An 18974-nucleotide genomic window follows, 5' to 3' on the forward strand; every position below is an offset into this window, starting at 1 on the left:
AACCGCAATTTGCAGCATCTGAACTTTGCAAGTGAAACTATTTGGAATTGTTTTGGTGGTCAGAGAAAATTTTTTTGGTGGTGGATCATTGACGTTTAAGAGCTGTTTTGCTACTAATGGTCCAGTAGCATCTGCTAAGATCGACAGAATGGTACTGAGTACCAGGGTATTTTTGCTCAAAACCTGGTTGGTTCTGCCAGGACATTGCACATTGGACGTGGATTAACCTTTCAACATGACAATAACCCCAAACAAACACCTATCAGCCAAAACATTATGACCACTGACAGGTGAAGTGAATAACACTGATAATCTGGTTATCATGGCACCTGTCAGTGGATGGGATATATAAGGCAGCAAGTGAACATTCTTTCTTCAAAGTTGTGTCACACCCTGTCACCAGTCTGTTCTCATCAGCCTCACTCCCAGGTGTTCCCAGTTCTCTTGATTACCCACGGTGTATTTAACCCATGTCCAATGTTTGTTCTGTGCCAGTTCGTCTTGTGGTCCGATCCAACAGACGAGCCACTCTAGCTCAAATTGCTGAAAAGGTTTATGCTGGTACTGATAGAAAGGTGTCAGAAAACACAATGCATCGCAGTTTGTTGCGTATGGGGCTGGGTAGCCACAGACCAGTCAGGGTGCCCATGCTGACCCCTGTCCATTACAGTAAGCGCCTACAATGGGCACGTGAGCATTAGAACTGGACTACGGAACAATGGAAGGTGGCCTGGTCTGATGAATCACATTTCCTTTGACATCACGTGGATGGCCGGCTGTGTATGCGTCACTTACCGGGAGAACACGTGGCACCAGGATGCACTGTGGGAGGGAGGCAAGTCGGCGGAGAATACGCACAAAAGCGTATTTCTCAAAAAATGTGCTAATTATTTTTTTTTACATCCCTATTAGCGAGCATTTCACCTTTGCCAATATAATCCATCCACCTGATAGAGGTGGCATATCAAGAAGCAGCTTAAAAGGCACAATTCAACACTACCTAGTGTTGGGGAAAATAAAAGGTCACTGTAAAATGTGCAATGTTGTCATACTTGGCATGCTAACTGCAGGTATGTCCATCGGAGCTGCCCAAGGATTGAAATGTTTATTTCTATTATAACCGCTTCTTCCTAATGACTATATTTTTTTTTCAATCCGTCATTTCAATTATTTCCTAATTCTCAGTTGCTGGTACAGGGTAGTTCAGCTCTGTAATGGGATAGCACAGCTCTTTATGGGTCTCCTCCTGTGTAATCATTCCCTCTGGCCCCACATCGGGGCCCCCAGGAAGGAGGCAACGGGACTCCTGCTGGGGTACGCTGGACAGAGAATAGCCCTCTCCTCCACTTTCTCCTTTGTTTGACTTCTTGTCCGACTTGTTGGATCCAAGGACAACGGTCCCCGGTGAAAATATGTATATGGAGCCTAAATCAAACACCAAGAAGGACAAACATTACGGGATGAAATTAATGGAACTGGTAAAACAAAAATGTATGTCTGTTAAGCATTTTATAAAACCTGACAGGATTAGGGGTTATTTTCTTTTACCAGATATACAGAGACATTCCAACATGTAGATACAATCTTCAATATTTTTGCCTAAATAATAGGTGTTCGAGATGACAGGGAGGAAGCGAAAACCTGGCCTTGTTTATGCTTCTCTTTTTGGCTGCTGGTTGGCTGAGCTACATTGAGTTCGTCATTGTGATTTCCTGTGTATCCTCACTAAATGATTCACTGACTTGGCACGTTAGCACTGCACCAGTGGCATGACATGGAAGCTTGAACTGGAAGTTTAAACAGCCAGAAATATGCCTCAAGCCGCACCCAAAGAAAACAATTGGAAAGGGAAATGTGAACTCGGACGCAAGTGAGTTGGCGAGATTACACCAACTCACTTCCTCACTTCCTCACAGTGAGAAACAGTCAAACATGCAGACCTTTGTTTTGCCAGACCTGTAGGCCCTATCGGATGTGGTAGCAGAAATATGTCAGTCCGTCAGAAATATGTGTGGCTGTGCAAACACAAGATACGGTGTAATAAGAGTTTATTGTCAGTACCAGTGGAGAGCAATTCCACACACCCACCCACTGTGTTACTGATCTTCTCTCCTCCAGAGGGCTCCACTGCAACCTCCTGCAAGCCCCCTGGTGATGGCGACCCTTCACCCTCCAGTCCAACACCTCCCTCGGGCTCCCTCCCCTGTGGACGCACCAGGTGCTGGTTTCTGTCCTGGGGGGGCTGGGTCTGTATGGCAGCAGGACAATTACAGCTCAGTATAGCTTCCTCATAGACCTTCCTTATAAATCGGCTAAAGACAGAGTCATGCTACTTCGTAAAGGTCACTCTGTTTTCAGTTTAAAAACGACCTTCTGCAAATAAAACACAAGCACTGTACTCACATATTTTTCATATGTTGGACCTAAAGGAATCAAAATAATCATGATCAGTGGTCACATCTTTGACATGGATTTGAAAATAAATTAAAATGCAATATCTCATTGTGATGTAATGTATACACAGAAAGTTTCATAGCAGAGTAGGTGGTGTGTAGGTGGTGTTTTTATTGACTGTCTTATAGGCTTGGAAATGTAGCAAAAATCAGATTAATATCTGATCCATGACTTGTGTTTGTAACGATTACTATTTTACCTTTCCACATGTTCATGGATGGTAGTGAACGTCCCCTGCACCACAGATACAGCAGAACCCCCCCTAGTATAACCACTACCAACAGGAGCCAATGGATTTGGGTTTCTCCAGTTCTTAGGCCTGGAAGCAGACAGATAACACAGTATCAATGTTAAGGAGAGGTAGAGAGACAGTACTGTGTCAGTGTTAAGGAAGGTAGAGAGACAGTACTGTGTCAGTGTTAAGGAGAGGTAGAGACACAGTACTGTGTCAGTGTTAAGGAGAGGTAGAGAGACAGTACTGTGTCAGTGTTAAAGAGAGGTAGAGACACAGTACTGTGTCAGTGTTAAGGAGAGGTAGAGAGACAGTACTGTGTCAGTGTTAAGGAGAGGTAGAGAGACAGTACTGTGTCAGTGTTAAGGAGAGGTAGAGAGACAGTACTGTGTCAGTGTTAAGGAGAGGTAGAGACACAGTACTGTGTCAGTGTTAAGGAGAGGTAGAGACACAGTACTGTGTCATTGTTAAGGAGAGGTAGAGAGACAGTACTGTGTCAGTGTTAAGGAGAGGTAGAGAGACAGTACTGTGTCAGTGTTAAGGAGAGGTAGAGAGACAGTACTGTGTCAGTGTTAAGGAGAGGTAGAGAGACAGTACTGTGTCATTGTTAAGTGCAGAGAAAAGGAACTTGAAAAGGTGAAGTCTGTGATGTTATTTTAGGGGTCTATAATAAAATACAAATGTATATATAAATGAATGAAGAATGATGTCACATCTATTAGAAATAGGTAGGGGATGCTCGAGTCCTTTGAGAACTTACTTTTGTCTCCTATGGTGGTGATAAGAGGGGCAGAGCCTGACACTGCAGGTGAGGTGTCACTATATGCCATGTTAGGGGTGATGAACTTGGTGTTGGAGACAGATGAGTGGTGTTCAGTGACCTTTTCACCAGTTGAGGAGGAAATATGGGGGTTGCTCAGGACAGTGGAATAATGAAGGTGGGGGTCTGAGCTGTGGACCACTGCAGGTGCAGTGGTTGTTGGAGAGTTGGAGGCCTGGACACATACACGGTCCTCAGTGGCATTACCCTCTCTCAACATTATCATTCCCTTCTGGCCACAACTGGTATAAACCAAAACAAAAATTATTACTTAGTTTATCTAAATGGGAAAGTACATGGATATTAGTAGTACAACCCTGTTTCCAAAAACATTGTGACACTGCATAAAATGCAAGTCTAAACCGAATGCAATGACGTGCAAATCATTTAATTCCTATATTTAACTGAAAGTAATACAAAGCCCACATACCAAATGCTGAACCAAAAATATATGGAAAATGAATAAACATTTTAATTTGATGCCAGAAACGTTTGTTTTTTAAACAATATTCCGAAAGCTTTTGGGTACTGCGGTAGTTTTTAAACTATAATATTCCTTTGTGCCATTCTTGCTTGATATAGGATTGCAGCTGCTCAACAGTTTGGGGTCTCTTTTGATGTATTTGTCATTTCATTATGCGCCCAATGTTTTCAATAGGGGACAGGTCTGGACAGTAGGCAGGCCAGTTTAGCACCCAGACTCTTTTCCTACAGAGCCATGCTGTTGTAATATGTGCAGAATATGTTTTGGCCTTGTCCTGCTAAAATAAGGCCTTCCCTGAAAAAGGTCTGAAAGGCAGCATATGTTGTTCCAAAACCTGTATATATTGTTCAGCATTAATGGTGCCTTCACAGATGTGCAGGTCACCCATGACATGTGAACTAATGCACCCCCATACCATCACAGATGCTGGCTTTTGCATTGTGTGCTGATAACAAACCGGATTGTCCCTCTCCTCTTTAGTCCGGAAGATGCGGCGTGTATGAAATTAATTTTGGTTTGTCAGATCGTACAGTTTTCCACTTCACCTCAGATCATCTTAAATGAGCTTGGGCCCAGAGAACGTGGCAGCGTTTCTGGATGTTATTTATATCTGGTTTCTTTGCATGGCAGAGTTTTAACTTGCATTTGTAGATGCAGTAACGAACTGTGTTCACAGAAAATGGTTTTCAGAAGTGTTATTGAGCCCTTGCAGTGAATTCCACTTCAGAATCATGTCTGTTTTTAATGCAGTGCAACCTGAGGGCACAAAGATTACGACCTTCCAATGTTGGTTTTCGGCATTGTCCCTTGCAAACCGAGAATTCTCTGGATTCTCTCAATCTTTTAATAATATGATGTACCGTAGATGAGATCCCCAAACTCTTTATTCTTAAATTGTTGCACTATTTGCCTGCGCAGTCTTTCACAAAGTGGTGAACCCCTCCACATCATTATTTCAGAAAGACCCAACCTCTCTGGGAAGCTATTTATAGTGGGGAGAACAAGTATTTGATACACTGCCGATTTTGCAGGTTTTCACACTCACAAAGCATGTAGAAGTCTGTAATTTTTATCATAGGTACACTTCAACTGTGAGTGTAAAACCAAAAACCAAAATCCAGAAAATCACATTGTATGATTTTTAAGTAATATATTTGCATTCTATTGCATGACATAAGTATTTGATACATCAGAAAAGCAGAAGTTAACATTTGCTACAGAAACCTTTGTTTGCAATTACAGAGATGATACGTTTCCTGTAGTTCTTGACTAGGTTTGAACACACTGCAGCAGGGATTTTGGCCCACTCCTCCATACAGACCTTCTCCAGATCCTTCAGGTTTCAGGGCTGTCACTGGGCAATACGGACTTTCAGCTCCCTCCAAAGATTTTCTATTGGGTTCAGGTCTGGAGACTGACTAGGCCACTCCAGGACCTTGAGATGCTTCTTACGGAGCCACTCCTTAGTTGCCCTGGCTGTGTGTTTCGGGTCATTGTCATGCTGGAAGACCCAGCCACGACCCATCTTCAATGCTCTAACTGAGGGAAGGAGGTTGTTGGCCAAGTTCTCACGATATATGGCCCCATCCATCCTCCCCTCAATACGGTGCAGTCATCCTGTCCCCTTTGCAGAAAAGCACCCCAAAAATGATGTTTCCACCACCATGCTTCACGGCTGGGATTGCATTCTTGGGGTTGTACTCATCCTTCTTCTTCCTCCAAACACAGCGAGTGGAGTTTAGACCAAAAAATATATTATATATCTCATCAGACCACATCAGACCTTCTCCCATTCCACATCTGGATGATCCAGATGGTCATTGGCAAACTTCAGACGGGCCTGGACATGCGCTGGCTTGAGCAGGGGGACCTTGCGTGCGCTACAGGATTTTATTCCATGACGGCGTAGTGTGTTACTAATGGTTTTCTTTGAGACTGTGGTCCCAGCTCTCTTCAGGTCATTGACCAGGTCCTGCCGTGTAGTTCTGGGCTGATCCCTCACCTTCCTCATGATCATTGATGCCCCACGAGGTGAGATCTTGCATGGAGCAATTATTTTCTAATAATTGCGCCAACAGTTGTTGCCTTCTCACCAAGCTGCTTGCCTATTGTCCTGTAGCCCATCCCAGCCTTGTAGTCTACAACTGTATCCCTGATGTCCTTACACAGCTCTCTGGTCTTGGCCATTGTGGAGAGGTTGGAGTCTGTTTCATTGAGTGTGTTAACAGGTGTCTTTTATACAGGTAACTAGTTCAAACAGGTGCAGTTAATACAGGTAATGAGTGGAGAACAGGAGGGCTTCTTAAAGAAAAACTAACAGGTCTGTGAGAGCTGGAATTCTTACTGATTGGTAGGTGATCAAATACTTATAAAATTCATTATTTGACAATCATACAATGTGATTTTCTGGATTTTTGTAAGTAGGAAAACCTGCAAAATCAGCAGTGTATCAAATACTTGTTCTCCCCACTGTATATACCCAATCATGTTACTGACCTGTTGCCAATTAACCTAATTAGTTGTGAGATGTTCCACAAGGTTTGTTTTTTGTATTACACAACTTTTCCAGTCTTTAATTGCCGCTATCCCAGATTTTTTTAAACGTGTTGCTGGCCTCAGATTTGAAAACGTGTTGCTGGCTCTCCATGGCAAGGAACAATAAAAATGTTCAGTTTCAACATTTGATATGTTGTGTTTGTTATTGAATATAGGGTTTAAATAATTAGCACATCTTTGGATTCTGTTTAATTTCCACTTAACACATCATCCTTTTTTGGAAACAGGTTTGTTATTAATTTACTGTAAAGTTTGTAGTTTTGTTTTGTTTTGAATGACGTTGAAGTCCACAAGAGGGAGCTATACTCAAACGAATGAGCTGTCTATGATAGGCAAACAATGTCTGAATAATAACAGTAGATTTGGCACATGGCAGCCCCAGTGTTCTGAAGAGGTAGACTTACTCTGTGTGGGGTTTGCAGTTTATGTTTAGGTTTGGTGTGTTGGAGAAGGTTCCACTTTGACACTGTTTACACCTCCTGCAGGTAAACTGGATTTTGCTTTCACAGTAATAGCCCCTGTCACAGTGGCACTCGCGGTTTGAGTCTGAGCGACATTCCTTCACCTCTACCAGTGGTACTTTTGGCACCAAAAAAGACACCATTACATATGAGACCTTAATATGTTCCTGTCCTCAAATAAATACATGCTGTTAGCAATATACATACTGAATTCTCTTGAGTTAAATAAGATACAATAGATATGACATCCAGTGCATAGATGAAACATTGTCATGTGTAAACATTACCTCTGCAGTGTAGAGTGCATGGTTCACACTTCAGGTTGCCATTCTGCTTGTAACTGTATGATCCATTGGGACATTTATCCCCTGTGAAGCCTGCAAACAGCAGGTGTACCAGTCGTCTCAACATACTGATTCCACAATCATCCCTTCTCTGACTCTTTCCACTGATCACACTGATAGATGTACCTAATAAACTGATCACACTGATAGGTGTTTCTAATAAACTGATCACACTGATAGGGGTACTTAAAATAAAGATCAGACTGATTGGTGTACCTAATAAACAGATCACTCTGATAGGTGTACCTAATAAAAAGATCACTCTGATAGGTGTTCCTTATAAACAGATCGAATTGATAGGTGTACCTAATAAACTGATCACACTGATAGGTGTACCTACCAAACTGACTAGACTGATAGGGGTACTTAAAATAAAGATCACACTGATAGGTGTACCTACCAAACTGACCAGACTGATACGTGTTTCTAACAAACTAATCACACTGATAGGTGTACTTAAAATAAAGATCACACTGATAGGTATACCTAATAAACAGATCAAACTGATAGGTGTTCCTTAATGTAGAGTTCAGTCTGATAGGTGTACCTCATCAACAGATCACACTGACAGCTGTATCTAATTAACTGATCAATACTGATAAGTGTACCCTATACACTGACCAATACTGACAAATGTACCTAATAAACAACCATTTGCGAAATAACTAATTTTTCAAACTCATTAATCATGTAGCAGGACAATGATCCCAAACACAGTGCCACAGATGGTCAAATTGGGGTTTCACAAGCTGAGGACAATACTGAAGGCATGGAGGCACTGAAACTAAACTCTAAACAGGCTATTCTTATAGCCTGGCTATTCTTATCTCCCTCTCGAATCTAGTTCTCAAATAGAAAACACAGAATCTGTACTGTCTGTAATCCCTGAAGGTAATTAGTTGTGTATCAGTGGGTCACACGAACTAGCAGCATGTGTGGTTCCATGTGAGTATGGCAAACTCAGACAATCAAAACAATCAACACAAATGTGTGAAGTTGGCAGTGATTACATGTAATCTACTTACTGTGTAGATAACAGTATATACTTCCTGTGCCTTGAGTTTCAGCACTTAATCTTTTAAACTAATGCTTGTCATTTTCTTTTTTCTAAGCCTGACTCTGCTAATGGTTACTTACACTGAGTATACATACTCTGTGCTTTTATGTTATTTTATAGATTTCAATGTTGTAAATGTAAAGTGGTTGGTCCTTTAAATGTAGTTATTATTTGTTTTGGATTGAGTGGTCATCCCATCTACCTGTCTTAATGTGAAAGAACTGTAAATTGTTGTAGAATAAGAAAATCTGAAAAATGACTAAAATGTTGAATGTAATTTCAGGGTAAAATCAGTTGAAGTACAATACATTTTGTTGAATGAGAAGTATACATCACTTACAAGGATAACTGTCATCCAACTTTTAATATCTAGTTCTGGGGGAAAAGCTGATGACTTTACCTTTGACAGAGTTTTGATGATCACTGGACAACAACACATAACATACCTGTGTGGGGGGGAGAATCATTAGAAAGACTCATTTTATTTTGCATTAACACAATAATCTGGTGCCCAGAGTAAAGACCAGCCATGACTTAGTTGGGGTATTTCCAGCACCCAGCCTGTGACAGTAACACACAGATGGACTGCGTGGGCATCTGACCAAGTATCACATGATTTCTAGTTAAACACTCATCCTGCAATTAGTAGGTGTTGATGATAAATCTCCCAAAGAACCAGCAATCAATCGAAATTTGATACCAAAATACCGTAGGAAAGACTTTAACAAGTATTTACACGTATTTGTACAAGTACATGTATTTTGAACAAAATGTTCTGTTGTTGTGATATATAACTGCATGACACACAATTTATCATCTTGTTTTAAAGGCCACATTGTCCTGGTAAATTATTCTATTAACATTTTACAGTTGCAGACTGCAAATGTATTTTATTTATAAACCGTCTAGCATTATTTTTAGATACAAGGGAGAGGATATGAATGAACCCACAAATTAGATGACAACATTAGGGCCAGATTGGACATTTTGCTTGGACCAGAGATCACATAACAACATTTGTGATAGATGCCATGTCATTAGAACTTTAGTGGCCACAGAGTCAGGACACCCGTTTAACATCCCATCCTAAAGGCGGCACCGGAAGGCAATATCCCCTTCACTGGCTGGGCCACTTAGTTTTCATATAAAGACCATTTCATCCATATTTAATCAGGTAACCCCAATGAGAACCCATTCTCATTTGCAAGGACGACCTAGCCAAAGCAATGAACACTGCAAGACAACACATAAATACAATCCAAAACAAAATGTGCAATGAAGTGAACAAGAGATCAATAAGTATGTACAGATGAGTAAGTACCATTTCAGGTGGTTCATTTATTCAGGCGGATAAGGAGCTTAAAAGGTGCTGTGATCTGGTGGCAGCTCAGACAATTTGTAGTAAGAAGTGATGAACAAGCCCACTTGCACATTTTGTTTGAGTCACTGTCAGCAGACAAGTGAAACAAATGACAAACAGAGGCAGGGTACGACTAAGAATGAATAAGATGAGGGATAAACCAGAGGGCAGCATCCTATGGAACTAGGCTGATATTTAAAATCTGAGGCAAGATTTGCCTATAAGGAACTTCTAGATAAGCTGGTAGCAGTGCATCTGTCATGATTTGCCAGTGTCAAGATCCTCATGAGTGGTCTACTGGTCACTGGAGACAGTTCGGACGGTGTTGTGCTGAACTATGTCTACTCCATTGAGGTGAGTATTGACTGTGAGCCTGTAAATTACATGGCCATAAGTCCAGAATCAGAAACCCTACAACAACACTCCCAGCAGCATCATGTCACCCGTCTAGTCACCCACCAGGACTGTGACTGCTAGTTCCAGCCAGCCAGCAGTGGAATGAGGGGCGCTACGTTACGTCAGACGAGGAAAACTTCAGACTTCAGTGGGATCCCAACAGACATCCAACCTTTTAGGATGGACATAATGATCCATTACTATCAAGTTTGAATATCTCATGCATACATGTTTAACCCTTTAAAACTGAGGTTGGGAGTTCTGTATCGTGTCGATGCAGGAGTCTCAGGGCCCCTTACCCTTCGGAAAAAAGAAAACAATGGAAATGGTACCAGGGAACCATGGACGGCTGGAGATAGAGGTATACACTGAGATGTTTTATTTCTCCACTTAGGTGTTGTGGGTGGAGTGAGGGAGGGTGGAAGGACAAACATTGAAAAGGTTCATACAAGTGGTTGAACAAGAGAGAATGCAAGAGTGGAAAAAACATGTGGCTATGTTTTCACAAGCTGAAACACAAATGAAACATCCTAGTGCCTTGACCTAAACATCACTTATGTCATTATTTTACCCGGTTATCTTCCCAGTAAAAAGTTTTTTACGCAAGCTGCAATTAAGAAAATTGTTCAAAGTAAAGTTCAAAGTAATTCCACGCTGAGTCAGATGTCTATATTTCCTGGAGGCCTATCAACACTAAACACCCACTTGGTAATCTCATGAGTAATCACTCGTTCTGTCTGTTTTTTACTCCAGAACAAATTCCACAGTCACCTTTACACAATGAAGTTGATTTTAAACACAAACATTTTTAAACATTATGTAGGACCAATAAAAAAAAGCAACAGGCCAAATCATTTCTTTGATCCAAGAATCCTGAGATCAATTAATTAACTTCTTTAAAAACTCTGTGAAAGACTACTGTAATTACAACTATATCCAATAGGCTATTAACAACACAAATAATATCATGACATAATTAGCATAATATGGATCATCTCCACAATAATAAGGCACATATAATGATAGTTGTCTAGGTTTTTCATAATCATACTCTCCCTCATTGTGAAATCACACTTGCTTACTTTAAATACATACAATTTCATCTGAAAAACATTGCTACTCACCTGATTAAAAAGAAAAAATATTCTTAAAGTTTTTGAGGCAATGTAGCGTTTATAATCCATTTTACACTACAGATGGCAGTTGTTTATCACTCAAAAGAAACAGGCAAAATGTGGTTGAATGGCCATGACGGGCTGAATCTCTCGTCAAGGTGCTAAAAGAGATGCAGCAGAGGTTTTGTTCATGTTCGAGTTTCGCGGGTTGTATGGTAATATCCCGGGACCGCCTACTCACTGTTGCCTTCATCTGAGGAAGGTAACGACGAAGATGAGTTTGATTATTGTGAGAAAAAATAACTCAAACCACCAGCAGATAGAAGCAGTTACTTGCCACCACATGGTTAACTACAAGTTAACCATGACAAGTTAATGGAAAAACGTGAATGAATCAGAGGAACATAACGAATGCAGATGCTTCCATATACGTGTACACAGAGATGTGCAAAGATGTAAAAAAAATATATGGTCACACCATATATCGAAATAAACTACTGTCTTTTTGCGTTTTAAAAATACTAAACATACTTTTACAAGGGAGGATGAAATCACTTCGCAAACCTTCCATCTATCGGGCCTATTTGATCTACAGCTTTTCTCTGAGTAATGTGATAAATCTGACACATATCCCTGAGATCGCCCAGATGAAGGTTAGTTTGAAAGTAACCAACAGTTTAATGTTGAACAACAGTTTGCTAATGACTCATAACTGTATCCTAATTTAGTTACTTGGTATATGGAGGGCCTTGCATCAGCAGCAATGACTCAAGGACAAACAAGTAATTTATAAGAACACAACTGATGGCACCTTTATTCATAGCAACTCGTTTTTAATGAATCATGTGATTGTTAATCATAAATATAATAATAGATTGTGTAAGACAGTCATTCATGCAATGGTATGCAAAATCATGATCCTACTTAACAGCTACAATTTGGAAACAGGTGACTCCTATGCTTACTAACTGGACAGATTGATGTCCCTGAAGTTTAATTGACTTGCCGTTATACTGTGATGATTACGTGTTCCCTTCATTATTTTATTTTTTTTGTATTTCGTTTATCGAGACCCAATGTGTGATTTAAGTGATCCCTTCATTTTTTTAAGCAGTGTATTTGCATAGATTTGTCATTGTGCCCCTTCAAATGTTTAATAGCCCAGTAACTGAAAGCCTTTATGTCTGCCTGCTTTATACAGCGCACCACAGCTGTATGGCTATACATTTTTGTAAGCAGGGTGGTGTACCTAATAAACTGGCCTTGACGGTGTTATCTCAGTAAATGTGCAATAGTTGGTAGAATATTATTCTATGTTGTGACTATCAGCAGTAATGGCTGCCAAAGGTGCTTCCACCATGTAATAACCATGAGGATAAGTGCAGTCAATACTTTCTAATATTATATTTCAGCATTTTTCACAGTTTAAATAATTTGTTAATTAATATAATGCACCTTTTTCTTTCCTTTCCAAAAAATTTTGAGTGAGGAACAGAAGCGTTCAATTTGCAGTGGTCTCTTAATTTCTACCCTTCTGTTCCTCAGTTACAACTTTTTTGAAAGAAAGAAGAAATTTTTTTTCTCAAATTTTTCCAGAGCTGTAATATATCTGAAAAATAAAATAGAAATTCAGTGCAAGTAGAGGATAACAGAGACTTATTTAATAGTTTAGGTAAAAGGTCATTTTATTTGGTGAAAAACAACATAGTGATTGATGATATCTCACAGAAGCAAATTACATAGCATTATATGGTACCATACTATATCTCAGCATTATAAACAAAGAATCAAATGGGCTTTTCATATTAAACACAGGTTATGATGTGCTGTGTGGTTGTCAAAACACTGGGTATGATGTGCTTTGCTGTGGTTTGCTGTTGTGAGGCCGTCGCTGGAACCGGTAGCGGGCCAAACGAGATACGTCAAGCAGCACATCAGAGCGCTGACTACCAGACACTCTGGAAACGGAGAGATCCTGAGGAAAAACCCAAAACCAAATGAACCAAGAATAAGACAGGCGATATCAGTAGGTCAAAGTAACACATTCCAAAACACACAAATCTTAGCCACAACCACCAAGACCTGTGATTCAGGAATCTTGTAACGGCTCACCAGCTGCTGTTGCATTGAAGGGAAAAGGGATGTGACTGCCGTCTCGTTCACAGAGCTCCTCAGATCCAGGCTGCTGAGCTGTGGCCCGGTGCCAGGGACTGTGTTGGACCAGCCAGACAGGCAGTGCTGTAGTGAACATCCAATCAAAGGCTTGTGATGGGGAACAAATATATTCAAAGTGTGGTGGAATTATGGGATCGACAGGATGGGAGCGAGTGGAAGAACCAAACAACAGAACTACACAAGTTCAGATAGACTAAGATAAAGACTGTGTTTCGATGTCAGATCCACACGTGGAAAGACAGACAGGCCCACACTCACAGAAGGTAGACCCAGGCTGTCAGAAGGATCAAAGCTACCCCTCCGATGGGCTTTGTATTGGTAGGCTGGCAACAGTGTGGAGCGAGGGATGCTGACCCTGGGACGGAAACAAGATCAGAAGGCATATTCTTCGGGAGGAGGACATGCAGTTTAATGGGATGGTATTAAAACAACTTACCGGTTATTGGAATTTAGCATGGACTGCACTTGAATAGAATTGTTGAAAATCAGTGATTGAAAAACTGGCATCAAATGGATGAGAGGTCTCACCTGATAAAGGCCGGCGCGGCCGTCGTGTGGGGGACTTGGGATTTGGGCTTGCGACACACGGAGCACGACTCACGAGTGTCCAACGGTGTTGGGAAGAGTCGACTGTTGATCCGGTAACAGAATGTACCTAAAAGAAAAGGAGAAAGACGGGACAACCAATCAGGGTGTCTTCTTCAGATGGCAATAGTGACATTGCGTTGGCCTGATCCACAAGCTGGCTTTGGTTTCTCATACACTGGTGGGTGTCCATAGCGCCCTGTAGGCCTTCCTCCTCTATAGACAGTGGTGGAGGTGAGGGGTCCTCCTCAGATAATCTGTAAAGAGGGTACAGGAATTAATTTCTTTTTGCCTGAACGTTCAGTTAAATACACTTGAACGCCAAATCAAATTAACAGGTCAAGTAAAATGCGTCACACTGAATGAAAGCACTTACCCATCTTGTTGGCGGTGGACACACTCGTCTCTGTTGACTTGCCGGAAGGTGCGCAGATCGCTGAAGAACTGCTCGGAGCGTTCTGTCAAGGAACTCTCAGCATCCACAATCCCTAAAGGGAGGAGAAAACATACATTTCAAACATAATAACCGGTTGGGATATAGCTATATTTCTGCACAGGGCCAATTTGGGGCGTACCTGCTATCCAGTCGTAGCCCAGTAAAGGCTGCAGCCGATGTCTGTCTGAGGCTGACGTCTGCTCCAGCGGAGGGGATTGGAATGTGACTCGACCCTCCTCCGTCTATCGGAACATGCAGAGTACAACCTTTTTAATGAGTCCGCTGGCGGTGAAATGTGAAGCTCCTAAAAACACAACAGAGAGCAGCGACAGATCCGGCGGTGCTGCTACACTTTAATAACAGAGGCATCTAGAGAGATATTTCTGCCTATGTTTAGGTATTTCTTTATAGGCCGTGATCAGTCTTTTCTCTGACCTTTAGTTAGGTGTAACCTTCTCTCAGTTTCCATAAGCTTCCGTGAATGTGCAGATGAAGTTTTGCACGTGTATTTATTCTCCATACACTCTTGAGGCAGTAGGCTAGTTGCAGTTGCACACCCTGACTATTCTTACTGATCTGTTGCTAAACTACAGCATATACCCGTTTTTTTAGGCTACATTATGATGTAGGCATGACTATGTAGGATGGACCGTACACGTTTGTCATAGGAGGCTCAACACTAGGGGGGAAACACCCTAGTGGGCTTCTTCATTCCGCCTGGCCCGGCAACCTGATGGTAAATCCCTCCACTCTCCGTTTAGGGTTGTAAAAACACAACCAAAAATGTAAGTATGTTGTGGGTTTTTCAAAACTTATTTCCTTACTCCCGAAGCTCGAAATAACACCAGCCAAATGCAGTTTGACACAATCCTGTCTGAGTTAAAGAACACTAGCTTTGTTTGGGGAATGTTCATTCTGCAGGAGGCTGGTTTTTATCTAAGATGTTCAGTAACATAATACAGACATGGGCTACAATATCAGGGAGATCAAAGCGGCACACGATAAACATGAAGGGAGGGAGGTATTCAGCAGCAGATACGTTAGAATGGTTAGGGAGGAACCAGCTACAACTACCCAAATACATAAAGGTGGTAAGTGAAAGGCCTACTGATAGGTAGAATCACTCTTTATGGTATTTTTTGGTAATTACTACAGTAATAAATGTGTATTAGTACTAACACTTAATTTAATTGCCTATTGATTTCTTTGTAATGGCATAGTAATGGGGGTCAACTGAGCTTTTCGGAATCTACTTGTGAAATGTAGAATATATCCATTCTCCCTTCTTACTTTGCTCACGTTTTCACTCTCCTTATGGAAGAGAGTGGGCCGGGTACAGGACCTCCTAATGTCAATCGATCTGACAACATCTTCAGGATGGCCGCTGCCTCGGTCCTGAAGAAGTCCTGTGTAAACAGCTGTGTGTTCTGCAGATTTCTGTAGAAGCTTGTTTCCTGTAAGAGATGGCATCAAGGTCTCACACAGAGTAACAGGTTCCACTGCCTCACCTGAGAAAAAAAAGTGTCTCGGCATTATTTATATGGAAACCAAGTGACTAATATCATGCCAATGCTGGTCTAGGTCAGCGGTTACATTGCAATTAACTGGTATAGCAGTCTATACGCTACCAGAGACCTGCCGGCATGCCTACACAGTCACATGGCCAGGTCCTGTCAGGAGGCATGCTTACAGATCTCTTGCAGTGTAGAGGCTACTACGTACAGTGCTGTAGTTGGCTAGCTTGTTAGCTCCTTGCTACCTCCAGTTCCAAGTGGGGCTATTGTTGCCTGTGTCGCGATGTTTTCTCTCTCCTGGAACTGGGCAGACGGGTTGCCGAGAGCAAACCTTGCAGTGCCTGGTTCAAAATTCATTATTGTCACCATGGATTCTGCAGGGGAGGCGGTTCCTTCAATTTGACCTGGGCCTTTTGTTGACTCTTTTTGTGCTGTCCGTTTTGAATCACCCTGCCAGCTAAAGCTGGTGCCGGTGATGGTCAGTAGTCTTTCAGTGTGGAGCCTCAGTTGCCTCAACAAGTCTTTGTTGCGCTCTCTCAATGTATTCAACCGTTCAGTCGTGGACATTATCTATTTAATTAGCTAGCTAGAAGACAAAAAACGCGATATCAATCTAGCGGTCTGGCTACGGTAGCTAGGTCAGCTAGTTACCCAGCTGGCTAACATTAGCTTACTAGCTGCACCAACACTAAGAGTAGCGAGACTGTCTCGGCCAAATTCGCTTTATTTTAGCGCAGTACTGTAGTTCATACTAATTTTAACTATTCTAATAATTTATATAAGTACAAACTAATCCACCTTTGATCTCCTGTGTTCAGCTTGATTTCACCTCCATAACAACGCGTCCCCAATACAAAGCATTTGATTGGCTACTGTGAAGTCAGTTACCCACAATACACCAGGCAGCGTTTTATAGTTACAAAAAGTTTGGGATTTACTGGTAGATACAAAGCCGTGGTTTGTGTTACATGCATTATTCTTTAGAGTGGAATATTCGAGAGGTCATTTTTCAATGTTTCCAAATAAACATTGAAAAATTATTATTCGCGTAATTTCTTCCATTGAAGATTTAAGATCCACTTCAGATAAGCTCTGTGTTTCGTTTATCCCTGCAGAAGACACCGTATTGGTAAATTACTTCAGTGCAAGGTGACGTTTGTCACCAAAGTTGCATAAATGAATTTACTTAAATAATTATTGGCAAAACATTTTATTAGACTTTATTGTCCCCTGAGGGAAATTAGATTTTGCAGCACAATTAATCACAATCAACACTATACTCTACCCATACCAAGGGAAAACGTGGGTTACAACACGAACAGCACAAAAACAAAGCCAGACAGGACAAGTGAAAGCAAGTCTCATATAGGCGAAGATATGAATGAAAGTAACTTGTCCTGTAGAGTTATCAAACCACAGTGGTGTAAGCCTACAAAAAATCCCCGGTGGAAGAAATTGTTGAATAAAACAAATAACAGCGTTTCAAGTTTCGCCGCTAGAGGATTATGACTCACTACTTCACTCAGTTTTAAGGAAATTACTGATAACCTACCATTAGGTGGTTTGGGGTTAAATTCCTTACACGGTTTAACCCCTCTTGTAATCTTCAGTAAAACAACCAAATGTTATATGCACCCATTCCTTGGTTGTCACTTTTCTTGTTTATCTAGAAAGTGTTGAATCATCTCAACTGAGCAAGTAATTCCACAAAAAAGATTTTGAGATAAATGCATCTTATTTTTTGTCATTTTGAAAACAATGTCATGTGATGTGATGAAGTTCTATCATAAAGTAGTCCATATGCTAAAGTTTCATAAATATCTAATTCATGTACTACATTCAGTGTATATAGGGAGGCGCAGATTCAATCTCAGTTAATGCCTGGCTTTGTGGAATGTGCAAAATCACAGTTAAAATAGATTTTTGTTAACTCGCTTAAAGCTATCAAGATTGAATTCCTTTCAATAGTATAGATAACAGTGATGGAATGATTTTGACACCTAAATATGGAATTTATCTTTATTGTTGGTAAAAAAAAAAAACCCTGGGGCATATTAGCCCATAGTTGTTTTGCCCCTTTAAATTGTTTGGGATTCGATTAAATTGTAAAAAATTTAGTCAACCCTCCCAATACTCCCAATTCCATATTTTTCTTCTAAATGTATTTGTCTGACTATAGTCAATATGTACATACACTCTATGGCCAAAAATATGTGGACACCTGACCATCACACCTATGTGAGCTTTTTGGACATCCCATTCTGTAACCTGTGCCATGTTTTTCTGGTTGTTGTTGTGTGAGAGTTGTCTGGTATTCCCAGGTGCACAGAGTTGCTGCTGACGAGTGGGGGAGTGGTTTGTCTGGAGTCCTTGCAGCTGGAGATGATTGAGGGCCTAACTGACCACAGTACATATAATGTTAGCCTTGTGAGCTCTGGTGGGCTTTTTTTGTTTGAGGAATTGGTTGTGATTTGTTATGTTCTATTATGTTATGTTATGTTATGTTATGTTATGTTATGTTATGTTATGTTATGTTATGTTATGTTATGTTTTGCTTTGTGTTCCAGCCAGTCCTCTTACAGGTGCTGGTCATAAAATTAGAATATCATCAACAAGTTGATTTATTTCAGTAATTCCATTCAAAAAGTAAAACTTCTATATTATATTCATTCATTACACACAGACTGATATATTTCAAATGTTTATTTCTTGTAATTGTGATGATTATAACTGACAAATAATGAAAATCCCAAATTCAGTATCTCAGAAAATGTGAATATTACTTAAGACTAATACAAAAAAAGGATTTTTAGAAATGTTGGCCAACTGAAAAGTATGAACATGAAAAGTATGAGCATGTACAGCACTCAGTACTTAGTTGGGGCTCCTTTTGCCTGAACTACTGCAGCAATGTGGAGTGGCATGGAGTCGATCAGTCTGTGGCACTGCTCTGGTGTTATGAGAGCCCAGGTTGCTCTGATAGTG

At 40.9% G+C, this 18974-nt stretch overlaps 2 protein-coding genes across 5 annotated transcripts; both read right to left on the reverse strand.

Annotated features, from left to right (window-relative positions):
- Positions 1–1132: 1132 nt before the first annotated feature.
- On the reverse strand, positions 1133–7119 carry si:dkeyp-61b2.1. Its single transcript, XM_020055318.2, has 6 exons — positions 6951–7119; positions 3447–3748; positions 2654–2773; positions 2404–2423; positions 2089–2248; positions 1133–1425 (listed from the first exon to the last, which is right to left on the reverse strand). The coding sequence occupies exons 2-6, from the start codon at positions 3730–3732 to the stop codon at positions 1175–1177; spliced, it is 837 nt and encodes a 278-aa protein (XP_019910877.1). The 5' UTR covers positions 3733–3748; positions 6951–7119; the 3' UTR covers positions 1133–1174.
- A 5833-nt stretch (positions 7120–12952) lies between these two features.
- Positions 12953–16853, reverse strand: miip (migration and invasion inhibitory protein). 4 transcript variants are annotated; one of them, XM_010881980.4, is made up of 9 exons: positions 16235–16853; positions 15766–15929; positions 14615–14717; positions 14416–14527; positions 14217–14296; positions 13983–14109; positions 13713–13809; positions 13392–13517; positions 12953–13254 (listed from the first exon to the last, which is right to left on the reverse strand). In XM_010881980.4, exons 1-9 carry the CDS (start codon positions 16554–16556, stop codon positions 13117–13119), a joined length of 1269 nt encoding a protein of 422 aa, XP_010880282.1. In that variant the 5' UTR covers positions 16557–16853; the 3' UTR covers positions 12953–13116. The 4 variants fall into 4 exon arrangements, with proteins under 4 accessions (XP_010880282.1, XP_010880281.1, XP_019910812.1 ...); XM_010881979.4 differs by having other exon boundaries at positions 15766–15983; XM_020055253.2 differs by having other exon boundaries at positions 15766–15983; positions 16198–16853.
- Positions 16854–18974: the final 2121 nt, after the last annotated feature.

This window comes from Esox lucius, chromosome 17 (genome assembly GCF_011004845.1).
Source record: "Esox lucius isolate fEsoLuc1 chromosome 17, fEsoLuc1.pri, whole genome shotgun sequence".
In the NCBI taxonomy this organism is placed as follows: domain Eukaryota; kingdom Metazoa; phylum Chordata; class Actinopteri; order Esociformes; family Esocidae; genus Esox; species Esox lucius.